The sequence below is a fragment of the Ambystoma mexicanum genome, chromosome 5q, assembly GCF_040938575.1.
Source record: "Ambystoma mexicanum isolate Mex_15411 chromosome 5q, UKY_AmexF1_1, whole genome shotgun sequence".
Taxonomy (NCBI): Eukaryota; Metazoa; Chordata; class Amphibia; order Caudata; family Ambystomatidae; genus Ambystoma; species Ambystoma mexicanum.
Window position 1 is genome coordinate 408,835,638 of NC_090933.1, and position 26,273 is coordinate 408,861,910.

At 45.0% G+C, this 26,273-nt stretch overlaps 1 protein-coding gene across 1 annotated transcript in view; it reads left to right on the top strand.

Annotated features, from left to right (window-relative positions):
* LOC138498267 (uncharacterized) overlaps positions 1 to 24,161 on the top strand; it is a gene marked incomplete at its 5' end in the record, with an annotated part of 37,844 nt that extends 13,683 nt beyond the window's left edge. Inside the window, 2 exons of the mRNA XM_069622107.1 lie at positions 1,604 to 1,667; positions 23,363 to 24,161. Coding sequence (XP_069478208.1) covers positions 1,604 to 1,667; positions 23,363 to 24,161 — 863 coding nt within the window. The remainder of the gene's footprint in view (positions 1 to 1,603; positions 1,668 to 23,362) is intronic.
* Between the last annotated feature and the right edge of the window lie 2,112 nt (positions 24,162 to 26,273).

A 26,273-nucleotide genomic window follows, 5' to 3' on the forward strand; every position in this document is an offset into this window, starting at 1 on the left:
CCAACGCAGACAAGAATATTTTACATACCAAACACATTTTAACAAGGGTGCTGCCTTCATATTCCATGGGTGGGGTCATGATATAATAGGGTTAGACCCAATAATACAACACAGGCTGAGGCAATATTGGTTCCACCATCGGGTTCGCTGTTTGAAGATTTGAATAATTATGACAAAGCATTGCGCATTTTGGGGATTGCTGTGACCCATTTCTTGCTGAAATGGACTCAGACAAGCTTACATTGATGGAAAGCCTGATGAAGATGTACAACAAAATGAAAATTGTAAAATGGGGAAAGATATACATAGAATGTTATTGTATAAACTACAAAGGGAGCTAACCACACACCTGAGGACATATAAGGAGATGCAGTCCGTGATGAGTTTCCCAGTGCCGAAATATTGTTACATTTATAGACGCTTTCATCTTAACTTACTAGGTTCCTTACAAAGGTGGGGTGCCATAAAACTGATGCCTTGGAAAGAAAGTCATTGTTGGCTCTGTAAAAAGCCAGAGGAAGCAGAAACGCAAAAACATTGGCTTATTGGCTGTAGCGCAACATGGGGGCCGAGAAAAATGTGGATGGGAAAGTTCACAAGCAGTTTAGAGGATTTTAACAGTGACATCAAGTGGGATAGGCTCTTGCATGGATATCTCAATGACCATAGCTTTAGTGAATATTTTAATAGTGATACACAAAAGGTTAGGGGAAAATGTTTTTCTCGATTAGTCCACCATAATGAAGTAGGGAAGGGAGTAATCTGTCAGATAGATGGAATATGTAATCTTGAGAGTAAGAAAGGCAGGCCCTGATACTTATATAGAATATGATATTATATTGAATTATGTTGAATGAATTGTCTGTAATGTTTGTTTGAGAATGGTGTGTCTGAAGTAATGTATTGTAATGAACTAAGATTTGTGAAATATATGATCAAAAATGTGTTCAAGTTTTTAATAAACTATAAACACAAAACAGAAACAGGCAGAGACACTGCTATAGATATGCCAGTTCAGCATTGTATGGCCTGTTACTTCCATGTTATGCCAATTGTAGCTGCATGTCGGGTATTTTCATTATATGAAAAGTAGATTCCCTACATTGCCAGATGCTGAGATAATACAGTATCCAAAAATCCAATGGATGCAAGTCACTTAAAGTGCATTAATACTTTAATTGTTTGTTATTTATATAGTGCTTTAACTAAATCGCTGTACATAGCTCATGCATACATACAATGATCATCCCAACCAAGGTTGGTACTCATTTATCAACCTTGGAAGAATGAAAGGTTGAGATGGCTTTGCCGGGATTTGAACCTGCGACCTGCAGATCACACACAGATCACAGCAAGGAGCACTCAACCCGCTGAGCAATCTTGCCGCTTTGCCATTAACAATGCAATGCCACCATAAGAAAGCATGCCAAAACTGGCTTTACAATGTAGGCCAGACACGTAATAACACTTATCATGTTTACTGTAGCCTTGATGATGCACAGTAAAAAAAAATGCCATGCCACAGTAAGACATACCTAGACTGGCAGCACCAAAATGCCAATCTAACCATGTAATAACACTTGTCATGCTTTCTTTATCATAGTTGCCCAAACAAATATACAATACCACAGCAAGGACTGGCTGCACCAAATTGCCAGTCGAGCCAGGTAATTACACTTATCATGATTGCTTTATCAGAGATGCTCAGTACAAAATGCCAAGCCACAGTAAGAAACGGCAAATCTAGCTGCAGCAAAATGCTCGTCTAGACAGGTAATAAACACTTATCATGCTTACTTTATCATAGCTGCTCTGTAAAAATGTCATCCAGATTAAGAAATGACTAGACTCGCTGTACCAAAATGCGAGTCTAGACACTAAAAACACATATTATGCCTGTTTTTTTCATGGATACCCATTACGTGATAGAATGCCCCCTACCCTCCTGGAACATGCCCTATCCCTCCAACCCCAAACTCAGCCACTTGGCCATGCATTACCTCTACATCCCTCTTCCTCGTCTCAGTATTTGCGTATGAGGAAAGGTGCTTCATAGGCAAGCACTGGGACAAGGAAGAGTGGGGCTAGGAGTAATGAAGATTACAGGTAAGAAATATAGGTATTGAACACAAGCACATCATTCACATGCTCATTTATACTGCGCCCATCCACCATTAACTCACACTCCCAGCCACCCATCCATCATGCACTCACTCACTCACTACATAATATACATATACATACAAATACACCCTTTCATACACACACACACACACACACACATTTACAGAAAAAACACTTTCGTACCTTTTCCAAATCCATTGCTGCTCCGACTAGGAACTCCTCTGCAGGCAGGCCTATCTCCCATCCTCCATGCACTCAAGGAACCAGCTCTGGTTCCTGTCATGCGCAGAGCAGAGTAGGCCGAACCTTCCATGTCCTCTGAGGGGTGGGGGAGATTTTTTTTAAGTCAGTCTAACTTCAAAAAGAAATTAAAATAGTAATGGAAATAATTTCTTTTTGCAGTCAAATTGACTTCAAAAAGAAATTAATGTAAAGAGCGCTTTCACCTGAGAGCCCTCTTTACTTTCAGTTTCTCTCTTCCTCGGCAGACCCCAGGGGTCGCATAGACAGAGTATGGGGTCACACAGGAGTTGTCATGGGTCGGTGACAACCAATTGGCATCCCTGTAGAAGGACCTGTGTGCATGCATACTCGCCTCAGGTAGGAATAAAAAAAAGAACATTATAAGAATGTGGAGTTGTTTTTAAAAATCTTTTAAAAGCCAGTGTGAAAGCCCATCTATTGACATGTTTTGTATTTTGTATTTGGAATGTGTATTGCGCAAAGAACGGACCAAACCGTATAATGGTGCTGATGATAACATAATTCAAGCAAAACATAGTTAGACCCAACTATAGAATCACCAGGATATAAGGAAAACCCTATCTAAACAAGAAAGTTTTTAATGCTCTGCGGAATTGGTCTCACTGTAAGGAGTTCCACAGTTTTGGACCAAACACCAAGAATCTTCTATCTCCCCAGGATTTGTACACTGAATGGGGTATCGATAGAAGAAGAGCATCACTGGAACGCAACAGTCTAACGGGATGATATTAATGAATCTGGTCCCTCAAATATTGAGGGGCAGTACCATTAACACATTTAAAAATAAGGCAAGCAGCCTTGAATCTAATGCGATTCTCGATCAGCGACCAGTGCAGATCACGACGGAAAGATGACACATGGGCAGTTCTGCCCAACTTAAAGATCATCCTAACCGCTGTGTTTTGTGCTTTTTGGAGTCTGTAAATTTGATTATTATTGCAGTAGTCCAAATGCACGCTAGTCAAAGCACCAACCACGGCTGCATGATATTCTGTAGGAATGTATGGAAGAGCCTGGCGTAGGAGTCTCAGAGCAAAATGCACTGCCTGGACCTTGGCTCCCACTTGACCTGCGCTGCCGACATCCTCTTGCCAGATACAGATAAAGATTCTTTACCCTAGATACACATTATAAAGTATTTCCCAGAAGAGTTGGGATAGGCAATTTCTTGGCTGCAGTCAGCAGATGTCTTGGGCCGAACAAAATAAGTTTGGTCTTAGCTGCATTCAGCTGTAGTTGGTTTTTAGACATCCAACTGCTAACTTCTTCCAGACACTGTTCCAATCTATTAAATGCCTCAACAAAGTTGACCACCCTGATAAAAATCTCGGTGTCATCTGTGTAGGAATGGAAGTATAGGCCATAATGTCTAAAGATCTCCAAAAGAGAATGAATATACTGATCTGTGTGATCCGACCGCAGCTGCTTGGTTCGAGACTGAAAAGTTTGCATGTGAAATGCACAAACACAAAATGTTTGTACATTTCCCATGCAAACATAATATTAATAACCCTACAAAACCCACACCCCCACCCACAACACACCCCCACCACACCCCCAACACCCCCCCACTCACACCCTACTTACCTTGAGCCAGTTCCCTTTCACTTTTGAGACCGGGAACCAGCGGCATCTCTTTTTTTTTCTTTTCTGGCAGCTGCACGGGTTTCCCCCTGCAACCCCCGCTCACTATACTTTGTAGCATAGTGAGCGAGGTGTTGCAGGGGACACTCCTGTAGCCCCCAATTTTATTTTTATTTTTTTCGGGTGTGCTGCGGGGGGCACCCCGCATCCCCGCAGTGTTTTTTTTTTTTTAAATGCATGCAACCAAAGATTCAAACTTTTGGTGTTTGAAGCTTTGGTGGTATGCATTTTCAACTTTTTTGTATTGGTCGAACCTTTTTTATCGGTAATTTCTACCGATTCCGAATATACAGGTTAAACAACAACGGTGTAAGTGATTTCAACCCGGCACTCCACCTAAGTCAATGCCTAGCGTGTGATGCACAGCTGGAACCCTTAATTATATATTTTTGTCTATAAGTTCTTTTATTTCTGAATGATGTACCCTTATATCACGCCCCTCTCTTTGAATCCCCCCCAGTCTCACTGAACCAGAAAGCAGGCTGTTTGGCAAAGTTACAAGATTGATTTCATGAATTTGAACAATATATATATCACACTATTAATATTTATACAATGATCGCCAATGGGTGATGTCACAACAATCAACAATGTCTTTAATCAGAAGGAGTATGGATACGAAAAATAATGCAGCACAGAATAAAACTTTGTGTGGGTTCAGTCAATTGCAATATCACTCTTTCCCCCTGCACACTGCTCAATCCCACAATATGCAATATATAGATGGAAGGAATACAATCTCAACAAATACAGTTCAATCCCAATTTCCCCCAGCAAGCATAGAGAGAGAAACAGTAATGATTGCAAACAGGTCAAATGCTTTTGAATGTGGCTTGGAATTAATGGTTAAAAACACAGAAAAATTGATTTAATTCTCTAAATTGGGGTCAAAACTAGTGGGAGCCGCTTTGTATAGTATCAGATAAACACTAGCAATGATGACTGAATAACTAGCAGATTGAAAACTGAATTCTGAGGTCAGATGCAAAGAATAGCTGTTTTACACATGATGAAATTGAGCCAAACGAAACACTTGCGGCAAACTTTTCTGCGCGCGAGAAACGCGATTGCGGGATAACTATAAGGAGTTGGAATGCGGTTTTGGATTTGTTGGAAAGCTGAGGATGTTAGCTTCAATTTGACACTTTCGAGCACGCACGGTACAGACGTTATGAAGGTTTTAGTAGAGGTCGGTTTTTTCAGAAAGAGTCATGATTTCAAATAAAAATGTGCTTTTGAATTACAAACAGGATTTTCTTTAAACTAAGGAGTCTTTGAAGCCACAAGCTACACGACAGCACAGCCACCAATCCAGCAACGTCTCCAGATAGTTTCTACCTGCCGAGACGTTTGTCTTTCTTCAGCAACTATATTAGCGCAAAGATGATATTATCACTACTATTATCAAAGGACTATATGGATGAGGGAAAGATTCAGGAAAGACAAAAGAGATTTTCTACAATGCAGTTCTGACTATGATGGAATGGGTTGGATAGGGTTACTTAAGGATAAGATACTGGCTATGGACAATTCTATGCTATAGAAACTCACAACTACTGTTTGGAATAGGCCCATCAGGGAGCTGGTCAAAGGATTTCTGGACTGGAATTCTGCTTGCCCACCGGATAGGATTCAGGGCGCTCGGTTCTGCACTCAGCACGGCACTCTGGACACTGCACAGCCTCTAGACTGGATCTGATGGGTTGGTTCAGGGTTGCAGCTATCTGGTTACAGCTCTGCTCTACTGGTTTGGATCTCTGGATTCTATCAAGAGTTCTTAGCGAGAAAGCAGAAACAGCACAGCCCGCCTGTTCTTTTTGTTGTGCCCCTTGGAAGTCTGGGGGTAAAATGAGGTTTCAAAACTTTAAAGGCCAAGCTGAGAAGGATTCAGCTTTGGAATTGGACCTCTCTGCTTTCAAAGTTCTGGAGTCTTGGATATGGGTTTTTCCTGCAAAGTGGTTCGCCAGTAAATCAGTTGATGGATGTATCTGTGTGTGTCCCTAGGTCCTAAGCTATCTCTATTTATGTATTTCCCTAAGGGGTGGGTAGGCTGAATTATACTAGGCACACCCTCTAGGAATCCTATTGGTTAGGGTCTGTCCTTTTTCCTGATTTGAGAAGGAACTCTGGTGCCATGATGATGCTGTATTTTACTATCCAGGGAGTACCTCCCCTTTGTTTCTGTATAGTACATCTATTTTCCATATAAATCATATTTACAATACAACCAACTTGCTAGTAATACATATTTACATCACAGATTTAGTAGAGCAAGTATCCGTCCGAGTCCCAGCTCAGTGAGAGCTTTAGTTCAGAGTTGACAGTTTTTCACGCTTTTGGTTGGGTACCCAATGTCAGATTTGTCCACATTTTTCTACATATATGCGCATGACATCTGGGCATAATCCTGTGAAGTTTCATATTTCTAGCATCATCACAATTGCTATAAAATTCCAATTTTGATAGTCCTGTCTCTGAACACAGCAGAGTTCAGAGTAGTTTCAAACTGTGAGCAGAATTTTCAGGTTAACAACCTATATTTTACAGATTTTTACAAATTTTGCACAGTTCTCTGTGAGTTTCTTTTCAAAAAGATATTTTCTTGTGGGCTAAGATACACAAATCTGTCTGGTCCCGCCCCCATGGTCTTGATGGGCCACGAGTAATCCAGGCCTCTCTTCCTGCTGGCAGTTAGTTTCTGTTGACACTTGAATTTGCATTCCCTTTCAGTCCAGGAAGCCTATTGTCTCTCCCCAGAGATGCAGAGCAAAATCTCCTCCTCCTTTCATTAGCATCTAACTGAGAGTTCCTGGGCAGAGAGCAAAAGGAAGGCACCTTAGTTTGGGTCAAACTGTGGAATGTGCTTTGAAGTCCTCTGGCTGGTATCAGTTCACTTTAAAACACTTTGTTTAAAATTGTCTTTGCTAAAATACTTTACATTTTCAACAAGTATACACACAAATCTCTAATTCCTGTCTTTTTTAAAACATATAGATTGAATAGTAGCATCCTATATTGCTTTTGATGGCAAGTCTCTTATTTTTCAACAATTTGGTTTTAATGTACAAGTTTAAACTAACAGTGTAGGTAAATGACAGCTTTGATACAGGCAGGCCACTGCGCCCATATTCTGACCGATTTTTCCAGGCAAGCCTTTTTTAATGTGGATATTCTTGTGATGAAATCTGCTTCTCCTGACATTGTGCTTATGGGGATTCCTTAGATAAGGTGATGGTTAACACCCCATAAGGATGTTGGATCTTTTCTGATGTTTGGGAACCATTATTTTGCAATTTCGACAGCCAAGGAAAAACGGATTTTAGAGCATGTCTGGGTTTTCCTGGCAATGAAGCACTGCCTTTTCAGTTACTTCCATTTCACTCTGTGGGCAGCCCAATGACAGGTTTTAGCAGTGTGGTCTCCTGTTCTACCACTGACACAGGCAAAATAGATTGGCAGCCTATTTTTCCGGTTTCCCTGCGCACTTCTCCATTGTTTCCATTTCTGGGATGACAAAGCAAAAACATATTTGTAGACATTTCCCCACCATTATTGATGTAGTGGGGCAGACACATACATTTTGACAAATCAGGACACATTTTTGTATTTGCAATTTATTGACTATATAGATGGAATATTTTATAGTGGGAATTCTAGGGAGCTGGAGTGACCCCCTCTGGGGTTGCAGAAGACTCCTTCAGTTGCTGAAGAGTGTGCCTAGGATGGCAACACTTCAGTTGGATCCCCTTATCTTCCCCCTCTGCCAAACTGCCTTTGGGGATGCAGATTTTGTAGGCGACTGGTGAGATTTTGTCTACAATTTCAAAAGGACCCCTCCAGCTAGGCAAAAATGTGTGCTGTTTGGCCTGGTTCCTTCGGAAATTGTATAAGTAGACCCAGTCTCCTACATGGTATTCTTTTCTAGTATTCTTTAAGTCATAGTGGGTCTTCATGCTGTCTGCAGATCTTTCTAGATTTCGCTGAGCATAGGCAAAAGCATGTTGAAGGTGTTTTGTTAGATTTTCAACATACACATGAGTTGTGGAGGCATTGATTAAGGTCTGCTCTTGGGTTCCGTAGAGCAGATGCTGGGGAAGCACCATCCTGCATCCAGTCATCAGCTCAAACAGTGATATTTTAGTTGCAGATGAAGGGGTAGATCTGATGGCCATCAGGACAAGAGATAATCGAATATCCCAACTTGGCCCAAAATCTGCCACAAACTTTTTTAATATGTTCACAATTGTCTTGTTGTATCTCTCTATTGCACCACTAGAGGCTAGCCGGTAGGCAATGTGTAATTTCCTTTTGACCCCCGGTATCTCCCACATCTTTGTCATTACATTGCTAGTAAAGTGGCTACCTCGGTCTGACTCGATCCTTTGGGGTAGTCCAAAACACGAGAAGATGTGGTTGATCATCAGGGCAGCTGCTGTTTCTGCCTTGCAATTTGGGGCCGTGAGACATTCCACCCACTTAGTAAACAAGCATGTCACGGTCAACATGTACTTATTTCCCCTAGAGGAGCGAATAATGGGCCCGATATAATCGACTTGTAAATCTGACCAAGGCAGTGTCATCCCCCTCTTTTGGAGAGGCGCACAGTGTGTGAGGGATGTTGGCTGAAATTGTGCACACACAAGACACCCCTTCAAGTATTGGTCGAGGTCCTGCCCCATGTGTGGCCAGTATGCAACCTCTCTTAAGATTTCAAGTGTCGTATGAAACCCCCTATGACCGGCTGTGGCTGCATCATGGCGTGACTTAACATCAGGCTTCGGAATGAGGTAGGGCCCACCCACTGATCATGGCCAGCTAGGGATCTCCTTACCAACAAACCGTCTTAGATTCAGAATATTTTTTGGACATTTCATCAACACTCTGAGGTCCTCTTTTCCAATGTAATCGGTATTCATCAGGGGAAAGTTCTCAGGGTCCTCAATGTGTTGATAAAACTTACCAATTATTGGATCCCCTTTTTGAGCCGTAATCAAATCAGCATCTGGGGTCTCCTTTCTCCATTGTGCAGTTGAGAGTTCATTGTGAGCATTTGTCTGGGACCTAGTGATAGCAGTGACCTGGATTTCCCCCAACAGGGACTCAATCTCAAGTAGATCCCCTTGGATGGCTCCGGTTTTGGCCAGCTGATCAGGTAGGTCATTTCCAGTTTTGTCTGGTCCCTCTACTTTAGAATGACCCTTGATCTTTTTCCAGTAGATGGTCATCCCATGCGAGGTGACCTGATCATCAATGTTTCTAATTAATTTCCCATGTTTCAATGGTTTGTTGTTAGCACATAGCATGCCTCTGGTTTTCCAGTTAACCAGGTGCTCCACGAACCCGTTCCGTACATAATCCGAATCTGTAATTATGACCAGTTTGTGGAGTTGGTGTTGGACAGCAGTGAGGATGGCTTGATGCACAGCCATCAACTCTGCCACTTGACTACTTTGGGGACCAATCTTGTACCCAGCGGAGGGTTCTGGGGCGTCATTCACCCATGCATTCCCTACGCTGGCCACCAGTTCCTTTTCCCCGTTGTTGTCAACATGGTAGGAGCATCCATCCACATAGACAGTGGGCATTCCCTGGCACTTGTCTTCTTCAAAGACTTTGTGTGGGGAATTGAGGTATGCCTCTATGTTGTCCTTGATTTTAAGACTTTCGTCCTCGAGACAGTTTTCTCTGGCACAATCATGCAAGTCAGCCAGACCTTGCGCGAGGGGACTCTTCTTGTTTTGGCCATATCTGAGCTCCACAGGAAAGCCTTGCATTGACAGAATCCAGGAAGTAATTCGGGAATTACTCACATTTCCGGCCCGGATTCTGTCACTTTGGAGATATTGCACAGGCTGGTGTGGAGTCTCCACTATGATGTGTTCCCCCTGGATAAACGGGCGGTAATTCTTCAATGCCCACACCGTTGCCAGGAGTGCCTTCTCACAATCGTTGAATTTTTCCTCCACCGAGGATAATGTTTTACTCGCATAGGAGATTACTTTATTGACCTTGTCGTGCTTTTGGTATAATACTGCAGTCAAGCATGTATTTGAGAACCCGGTCTCCAAGAAGAACTCCTTGTTTTTAACAGGGTAAGCTAAGCAAGGCGCTTGTGTGGGCTTCTTTTGAGTTGGCTTACTGCCTCGGTTTGTTCTGAACCCCACTCCCACTTGACCCCCCCTTCAAAAGATGAATTAGGGGTCTTGTGATCTCTGCGTAGTCCTCAATGAACTTTCTAATGTAATTAGTCAGTCCAAGGAGGCTCCTTAGTTCCCGCAGAGTTGTGGGGTCTTTCCATTTCTGGAGTGCTTCCACTTTCTTATCCTGGGGACAGAGACCCTGAGGAGTAATCTCATGCCCCAAGAAACTGACATCGGTTCTGCACCACTGTGCCTTTTGAAAGGAGAGTTTTGCTCCTGCGGCCCTCAACTGTGTCAGGACATAACAGATCTCCGCTATGTGATCCTCCACAGTCGAGCTTTTGACTAGAACATCATCTACATAGGCCAGGTTACCCCTTTCACCCAGGTCGGGCATGGCCTTGTGTAGAAAAATGTTCACTTTATTGCCGGAGTTGAGGTATCTGAAGGGAGTCCGGGTCCATGTGTACTGCTGCCACCCAAAGGTGAAGGCCAGCTTGTATTGGTCCTCCCTACTGACAGGTACAGTCCAGTATCCATTGGTCTGGTCTATTGCAGTGAATACCTGTGACCCCTGGATCTGGGCCAGCCCTTTGTCAATGTAGGGAAGAGGCCATCGGGAAGTATGGACCCGTTTGTTGAGCTCCCTAAGGTCGGCGCAGAGTCTCCACTGGCCGTTTGGCTTCAAAATCCCCAGCACCGGATTGTTGAAGTTGCTGTGGACTGGACGGATTATCCCATGGGACTCAAGGTTCTTAATTATTTCAGTAAGGGATTCCATTGATGCGAGAGGAAAGCGATATTGCTTCACAAACACTGGAGTCATGGCAGGGTCCATGGGAATTGTGGTTGTGTGGATGTCGGTGCGACCACAGTCATATGAGTCCACCGCAAAGAGATCTTGAAAATCCAAGAAAACTTGTTTCAACTTTTGCTTCTGCTCGAGAGTCTCACAGGCATCAGCTAGGTTGACTCTCTCTTCAACCATCTGCCTGAAGCCTGGAAAGACTTCCGGTTTTGCTATCTCAGCGGCTTCCTCCAGCTGGCTGGAGAAGTCCCTGGTCAAAGTGCTGATTTGGACTGGTGGCTTCAGGTGCAGAAGGCAGTCCTCACGGACCTGGAAAATCACCGCATCCCTCCTGAAGTCACAGGTCACATCTTCCTTACCATAAGGGCAGGAAGTGTACACCAGGAAGTTCCCCCCATGCCGGGTAAAGAGCCTGTCTGATATTGTGTTGTCATGACTATCACTGTCAAAACAGTTGTTGGGGATTGGTCCTAACAGTTCATTACCTAAATCTAGGGAAAAATGTTGGTCATCAACCGCCATTCCAATAATGGTGCCTGTGGCTAGAGTGATACTCTTTAAGTCGCTGTTATCCACCTCTTTTGGAATGGTGTCATGTTCTATATTGAATAGTCATGTGTTGGGTTTACCCCCAACCCTTGCTTTTGGAAATAAGCATTTAGATGAATATAGGCGTCAGGGTTGTTCAATTTCTGTCCTCTTTTAAGTTTCACTTCCAGGGAGAATTGTCGGGTCCTTTCTGGGATGGTGACTTCCTCTCCAATCTGAATTTCAACTGCATAAGGCAGCAGTTGAGCTGACCTAAATGCTTTCTCTGGGTCATCAAAGCTCATGGGATTATCTGCTAATCGGGAACCAAGCTTTGAGGTTTATTAGGTCCAAACTAATGGCAAAGCGATTGAGAATGTCACTGCCTAAGTAAAAGGCGGCAGTGACGTCTCGCACGACCCAACAATTATGGACTATGCTCTTGTTGCCTATGGAGATTTGGAGCATACACCTGCTTGGCAGGAGATGTTTGGAATTGGGTGTTTCCAGATTCATTTCCCATTTGTCTATCAGTTTAAATGTGGGAATGGCTGGATCTTTTGGAAGTTTGCGGAACATGGCTTCGCTGATGAAGCTCTTACCATTGTTCACACACACCCGGGCGAGAACAGAGTCCTTCACTTCATTTAACTGAATTGGGATGAACAACCGCTCTCCAATTTGCTGAATATCAGCCAGGCTCTGAGCTGATTTCTCATCTTTCTGGACTATAGGAGTGGGAATGTCTGATTTGTGAATTTGTAAAGAATGTCAGAGTGTTTCCTTCCAGTGTGGAATGCCACCTTAAACTGGAAGGAAGGATGATTTTCAGAGATAGAGAGGACCCCCCCATCACCAGTTTGTTGTCCTATTGATATTACTGTCACGTCTGGGATTTGGTTATTCTGGAAGTGAAATTCTACTTGGTCAGATTTTATTTCAACCATGTGGCATGTGCCGTTTAAACTAACATGGTTGACACTCTGTTTTAATTTTATTGGTCGGTTAGTCTGGGTCCAGAGGACCTTGTTTACACAATCTATTAGGGGTGACAACCTTCGCAGGAGGTCATTCCCTAGTAAACAAGGGGTGCCCTCTGGAGTTACAACTATGACCGGGTGCTTCACCTTGTGTCGCCCAATTTTAATATCCAAATTCGCAGACCCCTCGACGGGAATTTCCTTCCGGTCGAAGTTCTGAAGTTGTCCAGGAAGAAGGGTGAGAGGAATTTGGTACTTCTCCCCCCTTCCCGAATTCAGTTTATCAAAGGCCCTTTTTGACAGAAGGGTAGCTTGGGATCCAGTGTCCACCAGTGCCAAAATCGTACACTGCCCCTGTATTTGGACCGGGGCATAGAATCTTCCCTCCTTCTCCTCAAGGGGGCAAAGATAATGTACATTTTTGGACAACTGGTGGGTTAGTTTTCTAGTTTTGGACACTGATAGAGAAGAGATTTGGGCAGAATTCTGTGTGGAGTTTTGGGAATCTGGAAAGAAAAGGTGGCAACTAGATATGGGAGAGGTTTTGGGTTCCCCTGGTTCCCGTGCTGGGCTACCCCCCCCCCTTTTTGGAGGCAGTCACCAGGCTGGGTTTGAACCAGGGGATTTTCCTGCTGATGATTCTGGGGTTGAATGATGGGCGGCACTAGCTCAGTCCCCACCTCTACCCAGTCTGGATTTGGATCCTTAGGGACCCATTTTTCTTTGGGAGGAGTTCCCCCATCTCTGAAGGAGAAGATCCTTTTCCCAGAATCCTCTGAGGACCCCCCTCCTTCAAATTGGAAGACGTGTACCTCCTCCTCAAAATGGCTCTGTTTGGGTTCTTTGTTTCTCCTACCCCCCCACCCCTCCTGCTCCTTGGGTGGCAGACTTTCAGGGGCAGGAGATTTTGGTTCTGGTTCCTGGGTTTCCATGAGTTGTTTACAAGTGGGGAAGGAAGCTTCCTCCAAGGCTTTACACCCCCCTTCCCCTTGTGCCTCCTCCCTGGGAACCGGTGGGTTATCAGGGTTCTTCCCCCGTCATTGCTCTGGAGCACCACGTCCGGAGTTTGAGGCATTATGCGCCGGCATGCTCATCTGAGGGTTCTGTTGAGCCTTCAGCATGCGACCCAGATCCTGTGCCATATTTTGGACCTGGCGCTCTAGTTGTGACACCCGCTCAGGCTGATACAGGGTTCTGTTGTCTCCCCTGGGCTGATCCCGGGAAGGGTAGCTATCCCTTCTCTGAAAATACCTCGGGTTTGAAAAATTTGGGTACCCCTCCTCCCTTGGCCTCCCCTCTCCCAGATTGGGTTGTCTGGGCTCAGGAAAGTGGGGAAAGAAGGATGGATGGTTTTGGGGTTGAAGGATTTGCGGGTACCTGGTGAAGAAGTTCTGTCCAGGATTTGGGAATTTCTGCCCTCCTGGGGGAAGTGAGGAGGGAAGTTCCCTGGGTTAGCTGCTGTTTGGTTGGATCCCCCCCCTTCGGCGGGAGGAGTCCACAAATAACTCAGGATGGGTCTATTCCCCTTGTAGCGGGGGCTTATGTAGTCAGGGGTGTGAGAGGTCCCGTTTGTGGGACTACCTCCTTGGCTCCCTGTTTGATACTGGCCCGAGGGCTTTCTGGGCTTGGGATTATTCTGATTCTGTGCAGGCAGGTTTTTAGGCCCCCCCATCTCCAAATCTAAAATGGGGGCAACCTTCACCTCTGCCACCTTAGCAGCTGCAGGGGTGTTGGTTAGTTTGGGGCTTTTTGCATTATTTTTGTTTTCTATGGGATTTTGCACCTCATGAATTTGTGTGGCCTGTTCAATGACGCATTCTAATAATCTTTTCTCGTGAAAATCTCTCACTAGCTGGGACATGATGTACTTAGGGAGAGCGTGGAAAAAAGTATTCACAAATTCTTTGCTGTCCGTGCGCACCCTTCTGGTGATCTGCGCAAAGGCAAGCTTTAATTCCTGAACAAATTCTTGTGGGGTCTGATCCTCCCCACATTGCAAGTTGTAGGCTGCCTTGCGAGCCTCCTGGGGATTTCTGTGCACAGAAAAATGTTTCAAGATGGCCGCCCTATAGGTGGACCATCTAGAATGATGTTGGTCCTCCGGCCCCGCAAAGAAGCTGGAGTATTCTGGTGAGAAGGTCCATTTCACATATTGAATACAGCTTTGGCTGTCCTTCAAATGGAAGGTTTCCATCATCTGTTCAAAGAGCTCTAAGTGCTCCCAAACAGAATATTTAGCGTTCTTATGATATGGCGTGATGACGCTCCTTATCGCTTTGATTTGTTTTAGAGGATCCTTGAGCAAGGCCCTTTTTACCTTATTGGCCTTTTTGGTTTGGGTGACCCTGGTCCACTCCTCCTCTGATTCAGAGGCACTGCTCCCAGAGGTGCCCATCAGGTTTTCTAGGCTCTCCCAGATTCTGCAAGCCTGGGAAAGGCTGGCAGAATGTGGGGACCTAGTCTCCTGTGTCCTGGGGTGCTCAGAGGAATCTTCTGATTCCTCTTTGCTCCCAGGATTTGATGAGTACCCTTCCTTCCCCCACTGTCCTAGCTGGGCAGAGGTTTTCAGGATGCCCTTAGTGGGCCTATTCTCATGGAGTTCCACACTAAGTTTTACAGTACTGGGAACCCATACCAAGATGCCCGCCCATCGATTCCTGGGAGGTGCTGGTCTATGAGATTCCATATTTCTGATTGGATTGAAATCTGCCATCCCTGTGGACCTTGGCTCATGTGCGCCAGTGGACATGGGGGTGGCAGAGTCCAGGGATTGGAAGAGACGGAGGCCTCTGGTACTAGGGTTCCTGAGGTTATGCTCAGGTGTTTCCCTTTCCCAGCGAACCTCATCCCTCTCAGCCCCTGCTCCCTGTTGCCATGCAAGAATCTGAGCTTTCTGTTCCTCTATCAAGGCCTTGCTAGTTTCTATCAATCTCTCTTGCATTGCTACCTGTCTGTGGAGCCTGACATTGTTCTCACAGAGAGCCTCATTTTCTCTCTGTGCTTCCTGTGTTGTTTTAGAGTACTGGGCCAGTCTTTGCTGCAGGAGGGTTACCTCCCGAGTCCTGTCCATACTGGTCTGGTCCTTCCTTGCTAGAGCCTCTTCCACCCTCCTGGTGTGCTCTAACAAATTTTTATGATCTTTTTGGAGGTCACCCAGTCCCTGAAGGGCCAGGTGATTTTCTTCTATTTTCTCTTTTAAATGACAGACTTCCTGGCCTAAGGTGTCCCTTTCCTGAGCAAGAGCATACCTCTGTGCAGCCAGGTCTACCCTCTGCTTTTGGAGCGCACCAGCATTCTAGCGCTCTTCATCAAATTCTGCCTGGGTATCCAGGTCTTTCAGGATTAACGTATTACTCTCTTCTTTCTCTCTGTCTAGGTGGCTTTGCAGGGTGACTACCTGCTCTGCGCATGCCCTGTTGAAATTTATTTGTTATTCCAACTGGCTCTGCAGTAGAGAGTCCAAACTTTCTTGGTACTCCTTCTAAAGCATGTGTTGCGCTCCGCGTTTCGTGAAACAGGTGCGTGGCACAAGAGAATCACGGATCTTGTGGTTCTAGCTGGGCACACGCAGCAGTATTGATCCTCAGTAAAGATCAACCACTGCGCTTACTCAAAAAGTGCTCTGACACAATTTAGTTAAAAATGTACAACACAGACTTAGTCCTACACACAATTAAAATAATTAATGCTAAAATATAATGCTGCCTAAAGCATACAAATATATTTTTTTAAAGTCACAGGCTATCACAGACAATCACAATCTTAGGGTCATTAGTTCAAGATAAATTGAAATTACTTTAGCAACTGGCCGCGCTGACGCGTGCCAGTTATAGCCTGTGTCGCGCTCTGCGTTTTGTGAAAAGGGTGTACGGCACAAGAGTATCACAGAACCTGTGGTTCCAGCTGGGCACACGCCGCAGTTTTTGATTCTTAGTAAAGATCAACCACTCCGCTAACTCGAAAAGTGTTCTGACACAATTTAGTTAAAAAGGCACAACACAGACTTAGTCGTACACACAATTAAAATAATTAATGCTAAAATATAATGCTGCCTAAAGCATTCAAATATATTTTTTTAAAGTCACAGGCTATCACAGACAATCACAAACTTAGGGTCATTAGTTCAAGATAAATCGAAATTACTTTAGCAACTGGCTGCGATGACAGGTGCCAGTTATAGCCTGTGTCGCCCTCTGCGTTTCGTGAAACATGTGCGCGGCACAAGAGGAGCACAAAACTTGTGGTTCCAGCTGGGCACACCCCGCAGTGTTGATCCTTACTAAAGATCAACCAACGCACTAACTCGAAAAGTGCTCTGACATGATTTAGTTAAAAATGCCTGATCGTTTCAATGTGCTCTGATACAGATCGAACGGAACAGTCAAAGTTCAAAACATTAGGGGGTTGTCTGGGTCCCAAATTACACAGCAGAGTATCATAGCATCACATGTTCAGGTCTGGTGATAGCAGGCTGATGTCACCCTCAGGCAAGGAATGATACTCGCGTCGCGTTTAACTTGGCATTCACTGTACAATGTGCAGTGGCACTGGCAGTTCTGCAAAACAGGGTGATGAAAAATAAACACGGATAATTGCAGGGGTCAAAGTGGGTGGGAACTACAGGGTATGAGGTTCCTTTACATTTTGGGAAATCAGTGATCGCTCTCTTACTTTATTTAACCTCGAGCACGGTTCCAATACGGCAGTGATGGACACCTTTATTTATGTATTTAGTAATTTTCCCTACTGGGGATTTAAGCCTGGGTTATGTGGGTAACACTCAAGTGGCACACCATGCTGAGCTGTCTTGCAGGTGCTGGGTTGCTGTTGTTCCTTTGTACAGACTGCCTGCGACATAACCCTCATTGTCAAGCAGCTACAAAGGCCTGTTCTCCGCACTGATATGTGCCTTCTGCAATTAATCATGGATTGCTGCAGACACAGAGTCTGTACAGAAAATGGGCTTGAGTGTGTGGCTATAGCCCTAGGCGTGTCCCTTAAGAGGTGGGAATGATGGGTGATGGAAGGGCGAGGCTGCTTAAAGCTGCATGCTGTGGGGGACAATGACCAATGGTTATTTAAATGCTGCATTTTCTTTCATTGTGTTCCCGTCTGTCTTAATAGTACTGTTGTAAACGCAGCAGTGTGAGTGTGTGGGAAACATGAGGGTATTCTCACTCCTACTCCCCCAGGATCCTCTCCTCATTTGGCCATGTAAAGGCCATTGCTTTTGGATTCTGACCCTGGGCGTGGAGAAGCGAGGGAGGATCACCTGGGTGGAGCATCCTTGGGTATTGGAGAGGGGTGCCCACAGGCGAGACATGGTATCCCCTTTTCCTATGGAAGACCAACCTAACCCTGCCCCTGCCTTTATAGGCTATTGTAAAACCTCTCCCTCATTTCCCCACATTTTACCTCTGACAGTACGTGGAAGAGGCGACTAGGAGTAATGCACACTAAAACTTAATTTCACCACTCTATGAGGAAGATGCCTGCAGAGTGCTTTAAAGGTCAGGCATGTCCCCTTAACTATAGTCAGGCAAGCCCAATTGAGAGTCCCCACCTGCAACCTATCAAGTGACTGAAGGTGCATAAAGGAAGACCAAAGAAACAGCAACAGGGCGGCCTGTGTGGGAGAGACCAGCAGGGGGCCCTTCTTGCGAGGAGACAGCCATGGTGGGTCTGGAGGAGAATCCAGGATGCCGGCAGATGTCCCAGAGATCCCGTGGAGCCTGAAGCGAATCGGGCCGTTAGGCTGCCACACAGCCGGGAGCCTTCGTGGATAAAGGAAAGCAGCTGGAAGGGTATATGGTCATTGCATCGAATGCATTCCATCGAAAATGGAATGCATCGAAACATATTCAATGAAAACTGTTCCATCGAATTACCATACATACAATGCAAAGTGTTTATGCATCGAAACCCTTTAAGGGTTTCGTTGTATAAATACTTTATATTTTTTCCATGAAATTCAATGAAACATGCTTAACGTTAAAACGTTACATGGAGCTGTCCAGTGCTAAAATATTTAAAGTATTTCGGCACTGGCCAGCTTCATGTAACGTTTGAGTGTTTATTGTTTATTGGGGGGGTACCCTCCCAACCCCCCATACCCCAAGGGCACACCCTAACCCAACCCTAACCCTAACGGTAACTCTAACCCTAACCCTAGTGTTAAAAACAAATATCCATCGAAATCCAATGAAATTTATTCAATGAAAATGCATTTTGATGGAAAGTGTTTTCATTGAATAAAATGTGTTGGATAGTAATTTGAGGAAACTAATTTCGATGGATAGACTAGATACCCAGCTAGAGCTGTGAGCAAGGGAGAGGAAGGAGAGGACGCGGTCTGTGTCCGTGAAGCAGAAGCAGAGCTGTTGGCGTGTGTCTGGAGCAACCAGAGAGCGAGCAAGGCTCTCAGAGATCAGACCACCAGCCTGTGAAGCTGACTGGAAGCAGAGTAGCTGAACGCTGAGTACCGTTGAGTGCGAGGGAAGGGCACTTGGAGCCGGGGCGCTCCTAGGGGGCTACTCATAAGCACCGAAGTTCCGCATGAATTGTATTGAATCACAAACTGAATGAAAGCCTGAAACAAAGTTAAAATGCACATATTGAATCTCGAACTGAATGAAAACTTGAAGTAAAGCTAAATCGTGCACGTCGAATGCCAAACTGAATACAACCTTGAAACAAAGCTAAATTAATTATATTGAATATCGAACTGAATGAAAGTTTATGGACACAAGCTAATAGCTGGTGAAAGCCAAAAGGGAAAGGGTCAGTTTGTAAGCAGTTTACGGAAAAGAGAGCAAGTAGTGAACTTTATGAATGGATACAATGTGGCAAGGCCAAAGACTGGCATAAGACATGTAACACATAATGGCAAAGCCAAGAGGTTAACCAGGAGAAGCCATAAGAGTGTCAACCTGCACATAAAGCCAAGAGGCCAACAAGGAGAAGCTAGGTGAATGTGGATCTGTACACAGGGGCAAGTACAGAAGAACTTGTGTAGGCTGGAGAGCCTAGCGTTCCTGGTTGCGCAACCTGTGATGGGAGGACCGTGTGGTCTGACAACTGCGCCTAGATCAGGGAGCCCTGAATTGTAAAAGCCAAAGACATTGTGAAATAAGCCAGGAAGGAGCACTGCGAGTAAACTTGTAATGCAATCCAGAAGGAGATTCAAGTTGTCCTAGATTTGTGTTGAACTTTGAAAGATTGAAACCAGGACAAGTTGCTATTTTGAAGTCTTGGGAAGGGAACCCTGAGACTGGATGAACTGCAAATACTGTCTTGAGGATGGAGCCTCAAGACCCCCTTTCATTTCAACTGTGTTGCATTTAACTTTTGGAAGGGAACCTCGAGAATTGTGTGGAACTATATTGCCTTGGACCTGGGGAAGGGGAGCTTATAAGGAAGCAAAGAGCTGGAAGAAGCTCGGAACTGTGTTTTAATCAGCATTAGTTTGATTATTGACATCCCTATACATTGTTTAGCTTTAGATCTGAGGCCAAGGATAGGTTTTGGATGCAGACAGATATTTAAGTTGAACTCTTTGACGCAGACTGTCCTTAGTTTCATTCAGGTAGGGAAATCCCACCTTAAAATGGGATGGGCCATGTGTACGGGAAAGGGGGGAATCGGGAAAGGGGAAAGGGGTGAATACCATGTCTCACCATCGGTCGCCTCACCCACACTCCACGAAGACCCCTCACCCCGGGGATCCTCCCGCACTGGTCCACCCCCAGGGTTTGTATCCAAAGGTGATGGCCGTGCCCTGGTCACCTGAGAGAGAGATAACCGGGGACTAGTAGGTGAGACGCCCTTTGGATTCTCACACGACACATTGCTGTGGCTAATTTGCCCACCATTCACATGGTGACATTTTCTGTACTCTTTTGGCTCTTGCCCATACAGGTCTCTTCTTAACCTGCAGTTCCTTCAACACTTTGCTGGTGTCAATACTTGTTTCTCTTCTTGTCCCCTTCTTGGGATTCTATTTGCTTTTCCAAACCTTGTATTTCAACCAGTTCACTCACTGGTATTTGCCAATTGTGCCACCTTGCTTTCATTCCATACAATCATGCTCATTACTTGCTTTAGCTCTGTGCGCCTTTCAGAAATGCCTGATTAAACTCAGAAAGATTCATAACTTCATTTGGTTTGGTACGGCATTCATAAATGTTTATAATGTCTTTCAGTTGATTCAGGATTCAGAAATCATCTGTTTAAGCCTTGAAACTACTTTCAGTTCATTCGAGATTTAAAGGCACTTGTTTCAGCATTCAAAAGTGCATACAACAATTTCCAGTTTGTTCGATATTCAAGAAATGTTTGCTTCGGGTTCCTGGAGCGCCCAGGTATGAGTGTTCCCTGTTTACACTCACCGGCTTCATGCGACAGCTCCCATTGGCTTTGTTCCCTTATTCGTTCTGCATTCAGCTTCCACTGACTCTGATGTTCTCACACGGAGGTCATAAATAGCACTGCTCGCTCTGCTGGAGGTCCATGGCCACCGGAACCCCAAAGGCCCTTCTGCTTGCGCCCGACACAGAGGATGTCCAGGCCTTCCAGACCTTCTCTGTGCCTCCCTCGGCCCGGCGTCTATTGTCACTGCTTGACAATGCTTGCAGCACCCGTGTCTCCTGCTCATGTCTCTCCGGTCTGCCTCTCTCCAGCTCCAGCCGGCTCCACACTCCAGCCTGCTGTTTCTCAACTCTTCTCGTGGATAGCCTGTATTTTTATATCCGTTAGGCTTGTTAAGTGACCACAGGTGGAGGTAATTTGGCCCAATCGCCTGACCATAGTTAACGGGACATGACTGGCTGTTCCATCTGAACTCCTCGATAGCCCTCTTCCTTGTCTCAGTACCAGAGTGGTGTTTTGGGAAGTTTACATTAAACAAAGTGTTCACAACTCTGTGTTGTCTCCTCCTGACTTAAGTATTTGGCTGATATTTGTCTGCATTAACAAGATGAGGCGATACGTGTCAGCATTAGGAATATGAAGTGGATATATGTTTATCTCACCAAAATGAGGATGTGTGCTCCTAGTTGGTCTCTTCCTCGTCCCAGTGTAAAAATTGTATTTCCTGGGGACATTTTGAAGGGTGGAAAAGGGGACAGGCTGACAATAACCTACAAAAGCTGTTGGCACAGATGGCTGATTTTGAAAAGAGAATAGGGATACGCTGTCTCACCTAAGAACGCCCTCTCCCCACTCCCCACGTTCCCTCCAACCAGGTGATCCTCCCTCGCATATCCACTGCCGGGGCCGGGATCCAAAAGCGATGGCCTTTCCCTGGCCCCCTGAGAGGAGGATTCCGGGGGGAAGAAGTCATGTTCATCACAGAAATCAGGAAAGTTAGGCCTTTATCCAAACCCCATTCTGTTGATAAAATGGATTATGTTGAGAAAGTTACCACTTTGTGTCTGCCTCTCATTTCTGACCCCTCACATAACCTCACCAGTGCTTGCCTCCTTCCCCTACTTAGCCATCCCCTTCCCCCTCTCCACGATACCACTGCCCTGGTGAACCACTACAACTCATTGCTAGAAAACTCAGTTGAATCCTTAGCCCACCTCAAAGCTCGTAAAGCTAAAAATACCAGTCACTGCAACACCTGGTTCACCACCAACCTCCGAGGCCGCCTGGCAGAAAGATCCCACAATAGCTAATAAAGCCAATTTCTTAGATATAGCCCTCCAGTACAAGCACACCATTAATTCCACCAAAGCTTCTACCTACAATGACAGAATAGCTCATTCTTCCTCGAGTTCCCGAGAACTGCTCGTAATCCTCTGGGAGCTAGAAGCCCCTGCCGCCACCCCATACATTGCAGTTAAAGACAACCTCTGGTACACCAATGTCCATGCTGCCCTCATTAGGAAAATCACACGGTGTGCAGTCAAAATATCGAAAAAAAAGGTCGAAAGACAAAAATGTCGAAAAATAAATGTCGAAAAAAAACCAAATTCCTCTTTTTTAATTATATATTTATTTTGGGGTCCGGGTATAAAATAAATGGGTAAAACAAACAAAACATTTTTTAAAAAGGGGATTAGGGGGGGTGCGGGGGAACACCCCCATTTAAAAAAAAAACGTCATAAAAAAAATTGACTTTTTTTTTCAATTATATCACTATAAACCAAATCACACAACTACAATCCCAAATCAGCAGTAAACGCACCGTCGTATCTGAAACCCAGCTACCTAACACCCAGCCCGGCTCGGTAGTGCACATCCCCACTTTCAAGTTCCAACCAACCTCGGTCCCTGACCTGGCCCCCATAATCAAAGGGCTCAAACCCTCCAGCTGCCCAACTTCCCTTGTAAAGGAATGTGCAGAGCCTCTACTTCCTCTTATCACTGCCATTATCAGCTCTTCCTTCGCCTCCTGTGCAGTACCGACTCCCTCAAAGAGTCCTGGGTCTCCTCTTTGCTCAAAAAACCCTCACTAGACCCTGATTCCCCTACCAACTACCAGCCCATAAACACTGTCCCTTTCCTCTAGAAAAGGATCAACAGAGTTGCCTACCTCCAAATTCAAGATTTCCTTGAATCTCACCACATCTTGAGCCCATAGCAATCCTACTTATGCCCCAAACACAGTACCGAAACATCCCTCTTAGACCTTAAAAACCGACTTGACGATGCCATGGATGCTGGCAACCTCTTTCTTCCAAACCTTGACTACTGCAAGACACCTTTTGAGAGAAGCGTAAATAAACAACAAGCTATTCAAAATAACACACTCCGTGCTGTGCTAGACCTTAGTAGGCATGACCACATCTCTGATGCCAGAAGATCCGCTTACTGGGTCCCTTTCCGAGACGATTTTGAGATAATTTGATAGCTCCGTCTTTACTCACCAGGAACAAACAGAACATTACCACTGACAAACAGAACATTACCACTGACAAGCTTATGCCCCTCCTGCTCCCTGTCCTGAGCTGCTCGTCCAAGACATTAGACCCAACGGAACTAGTAGACCCATATAACACTACCATTACCCAAGCATTAGACACTATTGCACCACTTAAATTGTGGAAAAGCAAACCTAAAGCCCACCTTAATACCTGTTTTACCCCCCAGTTAAAAGCTCTGAGAACAGAGAAAAGAAAACTGGAAGCCACGTGGAAATATCTACCAACCAAAGAAAACAAAGACAATGTGAATGAAATATCCTCCAAATATAAAGCGGAAATACTCCGAACTAAATGTGAAACCTATAATGATAGGATTCAAAAAGCTAGTTCTAGTACAAAGGAACTTTTTGTGATGCTGAGGGAAAAGGAATCTCCTATTCCCCCTGATGACTCCTGCCCTAAAGACAAAACATGGTGCAGAAACATCCAAAATGAACTATCTAACAAAATTGCCACCGCAGAAGTACCGAAAAAGTACTGTTTGCTGGTTATCCTGACCGTGCCGCGCTGCTACAACGTTTCCTGGAATTGGAATTGTGAACTGTGCCTTTACTTCGTCCGCACTTGTGGAGGACGTCCTTGCCTGCTGCACGGACATTTGCCTGACTTCCCCTTCATTGAGGGCACTTCCTCTTTTTGGAGTTCCTCCCCTCCTGGTTGTGACGTGCTCTCCACTGCCTATTTCAACCCAATTGACCACCTACCGCAGAAGTACCGAAAAAGTACTGTTTGCTGGTTATCCTGACCGCGCTGTGCTGCTACAACGTTTCCTGGAATTGGAATTGTGAACTGTGCCTTTACTTCGTCCGCACTTCTGGAGGACGTCTTTGCCTGCTGCACGGACCTTTGCCTGACTTCCCCCTCATTGAGGTGACTGTTACTCTTTGCCCTCCCTCCCCTCCACTTTCAATCGCACACGTAGCGTTGGTGTCCTTTCTTACAACTTATATCCTGTGTGCCCAACGCTGTGTGCCCTACGCTGTGTGCCCAAACCTGTATGGTGTGCCCACTTGCTCTAGCACTATCTTGTCATATAGACTGATTAGCATTGTGCGGGCGGGGAATTTTAATTTTATTTTTATTTTTCCTCACCATACGGCATCCTTAAGCATTTTTTTCTCTGCTTCCAGGGCACTTCCTCTTTTTGGAGCTCCTCCCCTCCTGGTTGACGTGCTCTCCACTGCCTATTTCAACCCAGTTGACCGCGCACCGCAGAAGTACCGAAAAAGTACTGTTTGCTGTTCACTGTTCGCGGTGCTGCGGTCTGTGGGTAGGTCTAAGTTGCTTTTTCTTTTTTTATATAACATCATGCACCTTTGAGTCCATACGATTATTCCCATTAAGGTAATGTCTAGTGGACTACGCAGTGGAGCCAAATTACATTCTCCTGCTCCAGCAAAAACTCTCAAAAAGAAATCGCTCCTTGCTGTCCAACGTTAAGAGGGGTATTGTGATTGATTCCTCTGTCATGGAGGCTATAGACATCTTGTCTAAAATTAAGCCTGATACTGAGTTGACTCCTCTTGACGTTATGGAGTTTAAACCTCCTGTGAACCTAACCCCACAGGAGATTTGTAAGGAGATGCTTGACAATATGGTGTCTGGCGATTCTAGTGCTTCACTTCCTACCTCAAAGCACACTGTTGAATTAAATACACTAGGAGTCACCCAACCTGATTTGGGCAACCAGTCTGGCGATCAGGATACTAACTCTGAGCTGAAGCAAAGAGAGCCTGTACTCCAAAACAAAAAACAGGAGCTTGCTCCGTTACCGGCTCTGACAGAGAGCTCAGTAAAATTGAGTGCGGTATCCACAACAGCCCTGGCGGGTGTGACCTCTGATCTCAATGCTATTAATTCCAGCTCACCAAATTGCTGGATGGACGATAGTGCAAATTTGGAGGATAGTATTGTGCGTGCTGCTATTAAAAAGAAAATGGGGATTGAGAGTTTTCACCATCACCTGACTGATTTTTCCACTCTACCCTCTATGATTGAAACTGATTTGGGTAGGCGAATCAGATTATCACATGAACCTCCCTCACCAATCTCGCAAAGAAGCTTTAAGGGGGGCCCGTTACACTTTCCCACTCAGGACCCATTCTATCCTCTGTCTGCTCCCTCTCAAGTATCTGTATCACAAGGGAGGGTTGCAAATAGAGGTATGTCTTCTGTATCTGGTCCCTTGAACTTGTTCTGTCCGGAACAACTGACTAAGCCCCCTATGGTGACAAAACCACAATCGGAAACACCCCATGCTACTTTCTTGCATGAGGATTTTCACTTACATCCAATAGGGGATGTTGGTCATGCTTATGACTCCACTCATACTCAGAATTTAGAACCTCAAAAGGACTTACCATTCAATCCAGAGGCATTTCCTATTATCACGCGAATTCTGAATCTACTTGATAAAGGACACGAACGCACGCATGAAGAAGTTAGGTTTCTTCATCTGCAAAATACTGAAATATCCTCAAAAATTAACAAGATTGAAGGCCTGCTATTCGCGTGCAATGCAATTTCTGTCCTTAGTTCAAAACCTACTATTCTTGTCAATGTCAGTGACAAAGGTACTCAGACGAAAACTTTTGCAGAAATTGTCTCTGATACTCCGCCACTACTGCTTTCTTCTTCTGATTCCCCGAATGGCAAAATAGAACAACTAGTAGCATCCAATGCCGCAAATATTGAGAAATTGTTGTCTGCATTTAAAGAAATTCAGTCAACAATAATGCTTGCGACTATGCCAAACCATGATCGGGAGCTTACCTCAATGGAATGCCCAATGCTATCTACCCCTGACAGCCCTACTGCTCTCATTAATCTGCTTGAAATCTCAGATATTGTCTCTAAT